Source organism: Cibotium barometz, chromosome 25 (assembly GCF_041138505.1).
Source record: "Cibotium barometz isolate CiBa-2024 chromosome 25, ASM4113850v1, whole genome shotgun sequence".
In the NCBI taxonomy this organism is placed as follows: Eukaryota; Viridiplantae; Streptophyta; class Polypodiopsida; order Cyatheales; family Cibotiaceae; genus Cibotium; species Cibotium barometz.
Genome location: NC_141070.1, coordinates 38,077,669 through 38,091,078, shown reverse-complemented (window position 1 = coordinate 38,091,078; position 13,410 = coordinate 38,077,669). Strand labels below are relative to the sequence as shown.

Below are 13,410 nucleotides of genomic sequence, written 5' to 3'. Positions count from 1 at the left end.
TGATTTAGTTGCTCATCCGAAGACAACAGAGTGTAATCAATACATTTTGAGTGGAATTGAATCGTGCTCAATGCACAGTCTTCATTGAAAAAAATCATTATTATGTTTATTTATGTGTCAAGAAATGCTTACATAAGGACCCTCAAAGCTCCGAGCTCACTTAAGGGGAGATAACTTGAAACCTAAACAAGAGCTAACAAACGTGAAATGGAAGGTGGGTTGGATTAGCGTGTAAAACAAATAGGTTTGGGGGTGTGTTTGAAGCTAATCATACAGTGACAACGTAGGCGGGCTAATCATACAGCGACAACGGGGGCTATTTAGTTCTTCAATCGTCTTTTACGTAGAAGGCGTAGATTATGGAGTAAGGAGTTGCTTGCAAATCTCCTGGTTGTGCGCCGTGGGTGCTGGGAGGAGGCAGGCCGCCCTTGGATGCAACTCTCTGCAGGTAAGTGACGGCACCGAGAAGCTCCCTGAAGAACACAAGCATTAATTAATATTGATGCAAAAATTAATACACCTGATTAACGCATTGAATAGCACATAATCTTACGTGCTTCCGCTCTCGCTGGTGGCTTCAAAGAGGTTCCACGTGATACTGTCGGGGTCGACTGTAACTTGCCGGAGGGATTTGGCGGTGACGAGGCTGGTACTGGGTCTGTGGGTTTCCCACGACGGCTGCCCACCGGCAGCGTCCGGGTACGGCAAGAAGAAGTGCTGCCCGACCACGTCGTGCGTCGCTTGGCCGGAGGCCTTGTAGTAGAGATCGGCGGTGGCGTTGTAGAGGACCCAGGCGGAGCCATTGAAGGAGTAGTGCTGGAGGCCAACGGCGTAGTATGCCACTTGCAGCTTCTGTCCGGGAGGCACCTGGATGTCCGCTGGTATGGGAACGTTTGCCAGCAGCAAGCTACTGCAGTTGCTGGTGGATGCGCTCGCAGCCACCATGAGCGAGAGGAAGTACACAGCCACGCTGACACAAAGTAGAAGCCTTAATTTCTGAGGCGGCGCCATGTTTTTGGCCATTTTTGCGCAATCGGTTACCAGATCGGGCGAATATGGTTATGGATATCTGAAAGCAGCGTGTGCTTTGCTTTCTTGAAAGGTAGATGGTGATCAGCGGACAGTTCTTGAACTGGTCAGCTTGGATCTCTACAGTCTTATGTGAAATCAGCGTGTGTTTTGCTTTCTTGAAATGTAGATGGTGATCCTACGGACGTTCTTCTTTAATAAGCGGAAAGCTCTTGAACTGGTCAGCTTGGGATCTCTACAGTGTACACGTCTCTACAACGACCTGGCGAAGGTGGAGAACATTTCAAACCTTGTCGAGAACATTTGGGCTTTTGAATATATATATATATTCATTCTTTATTGTCTTTATTTAGCCCCATTACACATCCCCATACCCCTGCCTGCCCATGCTGACGTGGTTAGGTATCCACCGCCCATAATTCATGGGCAGGCAATCTCCCTCCCCCATACACGGGCCTTGGGGTATGTGTAACGGGCCTTGGGGTATGTGTAACGGGCCTTATATTGGGGTATGTGTAACGGGCATTGGGGTATGTGTAACGGGCCTTATATTCATGAGAGGCATTCTCCCTCTCTCTCTCTCTCTCTTTTGGAGCTGCCTGCCCATGCTGACGTGGTGAGGTATCCACCGCCCATAATTCATAGGCAGGCAATCTCCCTCACCCATACATGGGCAGTGAGGTATGTGTAACGGGCCTTATATTCATGAGAGGCATTCTCCCTCTCTCTCTCTCTCTTTTGGAGCTGCCTGCCCATGCTGACGTGGTGAGGTATCCACTGCCCATAATTCATGGGCAGGCAATCTCCCTCGCCCATACATGGGCAGTGGGGTATGTGTAACAGGCCTTATATTCATGAGAGGCATTCTCCCTCTCTCTCTCTCTTTTGGAGCTGTGTGATATAAAGAGGGTGAAAAAAAAAACTAAATTTTTAGTGAGTTTCGTGATATATGTATTGTATTTGTGCTTTTGTATTCCGATAGATTCTTTATCTAGTGTTACTACAATTCTTAATTTCCATCAAATAGAGGCCTGCAATGAGTAGAAAATCAAAATCATTTATTTATCAGTGAGCATTGCTTTGACAATTATAGGGGGGTCTACCTTTGATAAAATGAAACGTTGTCCAAATGCACGCCAGCAAATCGATGGACACCTTGCAAATCGAAGCTCAAAAATTATTTGTGGAGAAACGAGTCTAAAACTCTTATTTTTCCTCTCTCGTAGAGGCATTATGGATACATTAAAAAAAAAAGTGAGCGATACCAAATTTTGAATGCATAGATAGCACGTTAATGTCATCAAATACCAAATCGAAAAATGTAAACAATACCAAAACTAAAACACCATGGATTTTCTTTTGGAAAGAGCCTTAAAACTAAAACACCATGGAATTTAATTAAAAGTAAAGAAACTAATAAATAGTTTATACTACACTTCCTCACTTCTTATGATTAAATTCAAGCAAGTTAGGTTGACCATAGAATATACTCATAGCATCACAACATTTAAATTTTATTGTTGCAATCCAAGATGACCAGTTGAAGAACGTCCGTAGGATCACCATCTACCTTTCAAGAAAGCAAAACACAAGCTCATTTCACATAAGACTGTAGAGATCCAAGCTGACCAGTTCAAGAACTGTCCGCTTATTGAGTCCTTAGGATCACCATCTACCTTTCAAGAAAGCAAAGCACACGCTGCTTTCAGATATCCATAACGTCCTTAGGAAAGCAAAGCACACGCTGCTTTCAGATATCCATAACCGATTTGGTAACCGATTGCGCAAAAATGGCCAAAAACATGGTGCCGCCTCAGAAACTACGGCTTCTACTTTGTGTCAGCGAGAGCGGAAGCACGTAAGATCATGTACTATTCAATGCGTTAATCGTGAGGTGTATTAATTTTTGCATCGATTTTAATTAATGCTTGTGTTCTTCAGGGAGCTTCTCGGTGCCGTCACTAACCTGCAGAGAGTTGCATCCAAGGGCGGCCTGCCTCCTCCCAGCACCCACGGCGCACAACCAGGAGATTTGCAAGCAACTCCTTACTCCATAATCTACGCCTTCTACGTAAAAGACGTTTGTTTTACACCCTCATCCAACCCACTTTCCGTTTCACGTTTGTTAGCTCTTGTTTAGGCTTGAAGTTATCTCCCCTTAAGTGAGCGTAGCGGTCCCTATGTAAGGATCTCTTGGCTAATAATGTTTTTTTTCAAGTAAGACTGTGCATTGAGCACGATTCAATCCCACTCAAAATGTATTCATCACACTCTTTGTTGGTGGTGCTTATTCACTCTTTCACTATTAATTAATTTTTGTTGGTGGTGCTTGTGCATTGAGCACGATTCAATCCCACTCAAAATGTATTCATCACACTTTTTGTTGGTGGTGCTTATTCACTCTTTCATTTTTGTTGGTGGTGCTTATTCAATTTTCAGTGCAAAAGAATAAAGAAGGGAGTGAAAATACAACAGAGGGACCTTTGAAAAATTTTAGTCAAATACTTTTTGACAAAAATTAGTAGCGGCATTTAAAAGAAATTTAATTAATATAAATTTGATATAAGTAAACTATATACATCATATAGAAAAGAGACATGTACATTTGAGAGCAAAACATGACTCTGACGATACATCAAACAGAAAGCCTAATTTACAAAACGGACACTATACATTGGATACTATAGAAGTGGCTTTCTATCAAAAACCGAAAAACCTATAGAAGTGGCTTTCTATCAAAAACTGAAAAACCTATAGAAAACAACCATCTTCTTCACTGAGGCCCACATATTTACATACCTCAGGTGATAGAGGTACAAAATTATGCCCTTCTACAAAAGATCTCTTGAAGTTGGCATTCCTTTCAATAACACAAAGATGTGATTTTTTGTAGTCTTCTTCTTGTTGTTCTGGCACATCATCATCAACCACAATCGGGTTGTTTCTAGTCCCCATCTCATTGTTGTTTCGATATTGTTCTTCCTCGGTATTGTCGCTATCTTCATCTTCATGTTATTGAGCTCGAGATGTTGGATTCATCTGGTTGAAGTATCTTCTGGTGGGTTTGTCGGAGAAGAAAATTTCTTCGATGTCGATACATTGGGTCAAGTGAGGGAGTTTCAGTACTTTCCAAACAATAGCTGATCTTTGCTTGTTCATGCCGGAACTAGTTTTGGGAATGATCCATGAAGCAGTCGGGTAGTATTACCGGTACACACCATCTTCAAAAGTGTGCTTTGCAATGAGGCTCCCAGTTTATTGGCTATGTAGTTGTCCATATATACATATGCTCTCTCAAATAAGTTTACAGGAGACAGGCAAACCTTATTTTTAAAGTCTGCTTGGCCATACAAGGCGTATAGCTGTCTACCTCTTGTTATCTCTTCGGTGGAGATGTTGTGCGAGAAAAATTTAAAGTGTGGCTTCTGCAAATCCTTCATACAGTAGCCTATCATTCCTTCTAGTGTGTGCATTCTAATATGTCAAAGGCCTCTACACATCACTAAACCACCTTGAGGTTTAAACATATCCCACCCCAAGTATCTCTTTATGGTTTTACCTATGCTAATTAAAGATGGCGCCCTTAAACTAGCTACCATTTGAAAGTGCAAGTGATTTAATGTGCCCCCCTTCTCTAGAGCAAAAAGACCTTTAAAGCATTCCATCCTAACAAATTCTTCTAATCGTTCCGAGGAAGACAATTTAATATCACCATTCCAATACCTATTGTCACAGATACTTCAAACAGCCTTGTTTTTTTATCTTCTTGGAATTTAGGTATCTTGTGAATCGACGGTTTGAATGTCTCTGGCTTTTTGTTTTTTTTATCTGAGTGTGTCGATCGTGCAGTTTAAGAGAGTTTAAAATACAAACAATTATCGTTTAAATTATTTTTGAAAAAACATGGAGTGCGTATAGGTTTAAAAAAATTGTTAGGGATTTATAAGAAACTTAGGAGAAATATTTTTAAAAACAAAGGAGAATAAATATCAATAAATTGTTATAATTCTACATAAAACAGTTTGTGTATCAATGGACTGTATCAATGTATTGTTACTAAAAAAAACATAATAAAAGAAATAATTAAAAAAGTAGGAGAAATATAAAAAAAGAAAAAACAAAAATAGCATAATTCTTATAATTCCGCTTTATTACAGTTTGCGTAGCACAATTCTTATAAATCTGAATTTATACAGTCTGCGTATAAGTATGCGTATAAATTGACTACAAAATTGATTTAATTTTGCATAAATACAGTATGGTATCAATGAACTGTATTAATCTACTCTTACCAAAAAAAAAACTAAAAATCAAGAGAAACAAAAGGGAAAAAAAATAGAAATAGCATAAATCTTATAATTATATATATATATAATCGTATTAATCGACTACAAAATTGTTTTAATTCCAAATAAATATAGTTCGGATAAATACAATCCGGTTAAATGAGAAAAATAGCTTAATAAAAAAATTAAATCTAAAAATCAAGAGAAACAAAAGGAAAAGAATAGAAATAGCATAAATCTTACAATTTTGTATATATATAATCATATTAATCAACTACAAAATTTTTTTAATTCCAAATAAATACAGTCTAGATAAATACAATCCGGGTAAATGAGATTTTTTTTTGGTATTCATTCATAAAAAATTATGACAAATATAACAAATAATTAATCAATGCACCCCGAATCTTTTGTGGGGGTTGCATTGAATGCGGACTCGTGTAACGTGCACCCCATGTCGATTAATATGCGCACTGTATATATGTGCAATTATAAGAATTGTACTATTGACTGCTAAAATATTTATTCACTTTCCTGCATATTGAATAGAAAAACAATTTAATGAATAAGGTGCGGGAAAAAAGAGAGCATAACAACGGAAAATAATTGAATAACTACATATCGGCCGATCTCACTTTCTTCTTGGCCGCACGAAGATTACGGACTCTAGAAGGCCCATCTGGTGGAGTGCTGATGCGAGGTCCCTCCTCAGAGATAGGTCTAGGGACAGTAGTCGATGTTGTGGGACAATTGGAAACATCTAGGCGGACTTTGCATGCATGCATCAAAAAACGTGACGGGGGAAGGATGACGATCAAGACACATATAGTTTGTTATGACATTCATCGATTTCCTTTTAGGAGCCATTTTGTAGAATAGAATTAAGAGAATCGAACAGAAAAACACTGATAAGAAAAAGATGCACCAAAAAGACTAACAGAGCGTACATTAAATAGCTAGGAAACAGATGCACCGAAAAGACTAACACACAGTTCATTAAATAGGTAGAAGAAATCTAACGTGCAAGTCCAGAAGAAATCTAACGTGCAAGTCCAAAAGGACGTGAAGATAAACAATTGCCTACCATTCGAGAAGAGCCACAACCAGGAAAAACGCCGATGAACTCTCCAGAAAAACAACGAAAGGAACCACCTGACGACTCGCTCCACAACTCCATCCAGAAAAAGCACGTGACCATCCCATACCATGCCAGAATCGGTAATAAGTTCGCAAAAGTCGGCCATACCATCACAAAAGTTGGCCATACTAACCCGAGCACAGGTTCCAGACGACGAGAAAGACAGACGAGGAGGAGAAAACAGAACAAAACAAGTGTATTCCATCCCATACCATCACAGATTCGGCGACAAAATCCCATCGCAGAAGTTGGTGACGAAGCATGCCAAACCATCGCAAAAGTCAGCGACAAAATTGGTCATACTAACCCGACCACAGGTTCCAGAAGACGGGAAAGACAGACGACGACAACCCCATAGAACAAATTACATGCAAAACAATGCATATGAATGTTACACGTGTCTGCGTTCACATGCAATAATTTATAATGCAATCCCCACAAAAGATTTGGGGTGCACTTGTCCGCGTTCACATGCAAAAGAACTAGATTAAGGTTATATTCAATAATTAATTAATGCAACCCCCACAAAAGATTTGGGGTGCATACTGAGCACGATTCAATCCCACTCAAAATGTATTCATCACAATCTTTTGTCTTTGGATGACCAACTAAATCAAGTCTCCATAACAAATGCACCTCTATAAAGTTCTTGGCTTGCCATAGTGTACTTTTGATTTTGGCTAGTCAAGGTGTTTTTCTTTGGATGGCTTCCATGCATCCTCTATAGATTTTTCACTTTAAAATTTCAAAAATAGTATCTCTACTACCAAGGACAACATTTTGAACTCAACATCCAATTCCTGATACCCTTTTACAAAGGCGAGGAGGCTTCTCTTAGAGAGCTCATTTGCATTACGCCAAATTCACCATCACAAGGATCCTACCAATGGTAATGTTCTCACAAATCTCAACTTGCCACACACCAAGATTTAGAATAGAACCAATTTCATTACCCTTGCCAATTATAAGGACACTAATTAATATGCATATCAACTCCGAGGGTGCACTACTAAGAAATCCTATGTATCACGCGCGTTCAAGGGGTATTTAAAAAACTACTTGTAAATTTTTCATGAATAAAATGATCCCTTTTTCTTTATGGAGTTAAGGGCTTTTTTTCTAAATTGTTTTAAAAAATGCCTTCTATAAATGTATTTCTATAAATTTACCTTAACATTTTGAATTAAAAAACCCCTTCATTTGAACTCACATGCTATTTTTACATATTTGCGTCGTGAACCCCCCGAGCTTATCAAGTGGAACTCTAGACCAACCTTTGGAATGATCAGACCATGCTCATTTAGCAGTATGCCAAGTTTAAAATTACATGGATTCCACGAATGGGAACATTCTTATGATAGGGATACTACCAATGCAAATATATTCATGATAGGGATCCTACCAATGGTATTTTCCTCATGCTACTAATGGAGGCTAGACTTTATGCATAAAGCTCTATGTATGGCCTTAATATCTATATTGCGTGAGGCTAGGGTTTAGGCATGGTAGGCATATGCGTAGAGCGAGGGGATTCAAGCATAAATAAGTATACATAGGGCAAGGTTGAGATCCATGTTAAACAATCCTAAAATGGGATTGATCATGGTGATAGACATAGATTAAGCAATAAAATTAGGGTGGATTAAACCACACTAAGAACTCCATAAGAGAGAGAGAGAGAGAGAGAGAGAGAGAGAGAGAGAGAGAGAATGCACACTCAACACTCAATTCTATTACATATCACAAATGAACCATACAATGATATAGGCATTCTAGCCTTATCCCACTTTACAAATCATCATCCATGTGGCACTCCCTTTTCCACTCTTTTGGTCAACACTCACACACCATACAATATTACATGTGGCATTCTTATCTTACCACAATATCTTGCACCTCTAGGGTGCTTTTCCACATACACACAACACCGCGATTACATCTCTCAACACCCCCTCTTAATCGAGGTATTCTCACTCACCCATCAATGTAGCATTGCACAACCGCAATCGCTACCTCAATGATACATTGGAGTGTCCATCAAACAAACATGTGTGCGCATGTCTAAGATGTCTACCATCTTAGACACCTACTCCATTCTGAGCCGACTTGCTCACAGTAGTGGAATTACTGAGTCCGATTTGAACATAGAAGTTCGGGTGTGAACCAACCCATGCACATGCACTGCATTGCTTATGACACATCACAACAACCATTTTGAGCTTCTCGGTGTGAGCTTGGGCAGGGCAACCCTCATACCAATGTGGGTGATTACAAAATATTCTCATTTTGACACACAAGCTTGGGTATGGTTACTCTCACATACATGGGTGGAAAGATCACAAAGCATTTTGGCCATAGCCAGGCAGTGGACCCCGTGTGAAAATTCTTAACTTACCTTGAGTTGAGCTGATATGAACTCGAAATTCCACACCGAAGCTGTGTGTTACAATTCACTTTACACCATATAAACAAATATGTAAAATGGCATATCCGTCATCAAATACAAAGTTCACCGCTAAAATCATGTGAACAAGGCTTATGCTTTAAAAACAAAAATGATACAGTGTGTGTGAATGAACCCTTATTGCCAATAAGGGTCAAATTAGTTCTTTTAAAACACTGGTGAATCTCTGCACCGTACTGCACCAATCTTTTGCAGAATTGGGACCCGCCTTGCAGGTCTTCGTCTTCCTCCCTTATGGCCTCTTTCTCTATGCATGCCATAGCAGCGATGATGCTGCTTGTTGTTTGAGGGATAGCCACAACTACAGCCCCTTCTTTGCTGGCATGTCTTTTAGCCCTCAAGTCTGCTAGTCGTAAATCAGCATCTAGAGCCCCAATACTCCAGTGCTTCTCTGCTACTGTCTTCAACTATGTTTGTGCTTCGTCTTTCAGACCCACGGCAATGCTCTCTATAGGCGAGCAACAGGCATCAGTATCTAGTTTTACTGTATCTTTTCTAGCACGAGCATCACACTTCAAAAATATTGACCCCAAGAGGGCAACGTCATGACGTGCTCGTCTGTCAAGCCTTTCAAATCCCCATGCAAGTAAGACAAAGCCCTCCCAGGCACAAGCATTTACAATCTTGGCATCATTACAAGCATCGCAAGCTGCCTCTTTCAATCCACTGTAGCACTGAGGAGAAGGTTTATCCAACGTTTGCTACTGACTACTAGCCTGACCTTTCAGATATGCCCTAGTGTTATGTCCATCTCTTGAGCTTACAGTGGCCTCATCATCTTTGCCTCACAAAACCTCCTTAATGAGGTTATCTCAGCCATTGAATGGCCAGCACTAGAAGCTCCTAAATGAGCTCCATATGTAGCTTCTTTTGCTACAACTCCTTTGCCAAAAATTCTTCCCTTAACTGAACCTTCTTTATGAGGTATGCATAGAAATTCAGACGGCCATCACCACCATGAGCTCTCCAATGAGCTTCAAATATACTAGCTATACATTGCTACAAATTGTTACCTCCAATTAGGCTCCATAGATTCATTCTTGGCCTAGTTCAAGGCCACAAGCCATCCATCCTATTGCTTCCATGAGCTTACCATTGAGCTCTCAAATATGCATGCTCTTCCTTTTCATGCAACCATTCAAGGGTGCTTCACTTAAGGTTTCCTACAAGAAACTAAGATGCATAAACCATTGTGAAATTTCCCACAACTTTCACAACTTTTCTCATCTCCTTGAGCAACATCCACAAGTGCATCCTTTTCTTGATGCACACACATGTGAACTCCATTGAGTCCACCATCTCATTTGCCATCATCTTGACAAGCATGCACCTCCACAAGAGCATTCTTCCATGCTCAATAACCAAAAACATTAAGACAAAATTTCACAAATTACCTTCATAAACTTCTTGGCAGCTTCTCCTTGATGACACACCGAGCCTTCATACTTGCTGAAATCTCCATGTTCAGCTTCCATGATGATGAGCAGGCTTTCCATGTTGCAAAAATCCCATTTGCAACTCTCTTGGGAAGCTTCTATGTAACCTCCTTGTTGCAAATCTCCTCTAAAACTTGAGAATGGCAGCTCCAAATCTCTCTCAAATCCTCACAAATGCAAATCCAAATGATAGTATGAGTGTGCATAATTTTTTTTTTGTAATAAACTAAAAATAATGCTTAATCAAAGAACTCATAACCAAGAAAAACTATACATAAATATTTACCATGACCAAGAGCCCACCCAAGCTCTAATACCATGTTAAACAATCCTAAAATGGGATTGATCATGGTGATAGACATAGATTAAGCAATATAATTAGGGTGGATTAAACCACACTAAGAACTCCATAAGAGAGAGAGAATGCACACTCAACACTCAATTCTCTCAACTCCATAAGAGAGAGAGAGAATGCACACTCAACACTCAATTCTATTGCATATCACAAATGAGCCATACAATGATATAGGCCTTCTAGCCTTATCCCACTTTACACATCATCATCCATATGGCACTCCCTTTTCCATTTTTTGGTCAACACTCACACACCATACAATATTATATGTGGAATTCTTATCTTACCATAATATCTTGCACTTCTAGGGTGATTTCCCACATACACACAACACCGCAATTACATCTCTCAACCCCCCCTCTTAATCGAGGTGTTCTCACTCACCCATCACCCATCACCCATCAATGTAGCATTGCACAACCGCAATCGCTACCTCTTAACAATCCATACACAAAGGAATATGCATAGGGAAAGGATGCCTTTATGCATGGCTCCATGTGCCCTACACATATGCTGGCCATGCATAAAGCTCTATGCATGGCCTTCAGCTTATACATAAGGCCACATGGCTTAAGGCCATTCATAAAGGCTAGCATTTATACATAGCCTAAGATATGCATAGGGCAAGGGAACCATGCAACAAATACACATAGGACCTTGCCCTATGCATAGGGTGTAAATGCATATATAATGTCCTTCATTGCCCCGTAACTTTCACTATTACAAATGGGCCTAATTTTGACACTCTATTTCGACAAAAATGAACATGTGAAAAACTTGAAAGCGTAAAAATGCATGTCAAAATAACCATCGGTATAGATTCATCGAAATGTTTGTTGAAAAAACATTTAAAAGGTCGTTGAAAAAAGATACAGGTATAAATGTTTTTTGCAATAATGGTGCATCCAATAGACCTACATAGCAGCTGGATACACCACTATGCCAGTATTGAGAAGAGTACCCATATCAATTGTACTCAGATTTCACAAAACATGTATTTTTATTACTTCAACCAATTTACATAGCATCTTCTATTTAGGATTATAATATATCCTCACACAATTGGAGATGACAAAAAAATACTTAAAGTTTTTGCTCCTATATATAGTGTCTTGTAAGCAAGGCCGAACCCAATCGTCGGTGTGAACTTGGGGTTCGGCATTGCTCTCCACAAAAAAACGTTGATATGAAACACAAAAAATGGGAAATGGTAAGTGATGGAAAAGTTTAGCATGGGAGCAAAGTGTAGAGTGATTACCATATCGACCACATGTCCCGTTGATATTGATGCCCTCTCACTCAAGTTGCTCGAGGAGGGCATACATGCCATGGTTTAAGGCATACCTCTCCTCTATATAATTCATTGCACGTCCCACCACTCGGAAGCATGAAAACCAACCATAAATACTTTATTGCATAAGAAATGCACATTATGCCATCAAAAGAGAGAAAGATTATTATTAATACTTACAAAGTACATGTGGAAAGAGTCCCAACCCCACCGTTCCCAAGATGGAAGCCCCCTATGCTCTCCATTTGCTTACCTTCTCGAGTTCTTTTGCTGCTTATACCTATGGGGAGGTTTGCATTGGGATTCATGTACTCCTTATCCCAAATCTCTTGGTGACAATACCAAGGTTTTTCTCCCCCTACTTTCACCCTCTGTGTATTATCATTGCACCAGTTCTTCATGACATCCACCATGTGATCTTTGATCCACCTAGGATGAACCTCTTCACTACATGGGGCTGGCCTAAAGTCACTAAAGTCACTCCTAATCTGGTTGACAATGCGGTCCTTGTTTGCCTATTCTGTTTTATGCCATGTATTCATAGTCGTCGGAAGAAACTATATGGCATAAATCACCATGCGAGTCTTTATCTTATTTGCCGACATCGGTGAGAGGACTATATTTCCCTCCACTACTTGATATTTGTTATGAGCTAGACTGAGGGTAGAGGGGTTAGTGTTGAATCATCGATGAGTGTGAGAGTAATGTCTCCTCACAACTGGAAATGGTGGACACTTGCACGGAGGGGTAGAAACTTCTGACACCCCCACGACAACAATTCAATGAGCAATCCCATCTTCTATGACTAGAATTGGTTGAGTGAGCTATGGGCGGGATTCCTATGACCCCTCGCCATGTTGGCATAACTTGTGTGGTGTTGGGATGTGGTGGTTGTGTAGAAGTGCCATCCCTTCTCCCAAAGTATGCTTGTGCCATAGCCCTTTGCTTAGGGCTCGTTTGGGAGATAAAATTAAAAAATTGATTAGGGAACATTACCTATGAGTAGGCGCAGTGGTGGAGATATTGGGACTGTATGCGGGTGTGTCATTTGGTGTGTGATCCATGGTCTACACACACACACAAATAAAGGTGGTTATACAACGCATGATTATGGGAATGTATGCGGGTGTGTCATTTTTTGTACGATCCATGGGCTACACACACACACACACAAAGGTGGTTATACGCATGATTATGCATGTGTTTAGTGTTTAGGGTTTAGGCAATGCATGGCATAAACATGGTTCATGCTTAGATCTACCTACCCAAAGCCCGCATCGAGGGGAAACTTCAAAAGCAAGTAGATGCATACAAAATGAACTAAAACAATGTGTTTAGGGCACTTACTGGAGAGATTCATGACTAGTTGGAGTCTCTAGGGAAGGTTTATAGCATGAGAGACCAATACTAC

At 40.1% G+C, this 13,410-nt stretch overlaps 2 protein-coding genes across 2 annotated transcripts in view; one reads left to right on the top strand and one right to left on the bottom strand.

The window, feature by feature from the left end:
* LOC147624535 (uncharacterized) overlaps positions 1-13,410 on the top strand; it is a 57,529-nt gene that overhangs the window by 5,091 nt on the left and 39,028 nt on the right. The window lies entirely within an intron of this gene.
* Positions 85-1,201, bottom strand: LOC147624536 (uncharacterized). Its single transcript, XM_086819983.1, has 2 exons — positions 554-1,201; positions 85-473 (listed from the first exon to the last, which is right to left on the bottom strand). The coding sequence occupies exons 1-2, from the start codon at positions 1,021-1,023 to the stop codon at positions 329-331; spliced, it is 615 nt and encodes a 204-aa protein (XP_086676109.1). The 5' UTR covers positions 1,024-1,201; the 3' UTR covers positions 85-328.

Coding starts and splice junctions, on each gene's coding strand:
- LOC147624536 (XM_086819983.1), bottom strand. CDS start 1,023: ATGGCCAAAAACATGGCGCCGCCTCAGAAATTAAGGCTTCTACTTTGT. Junction 474..553: donor ACCAGCGAGAGCGGAAGCAC/GTAAGATTATGT, acceptor TGTGTTCTTCAG/GGAGCTTCTCGGTGCCGTCA.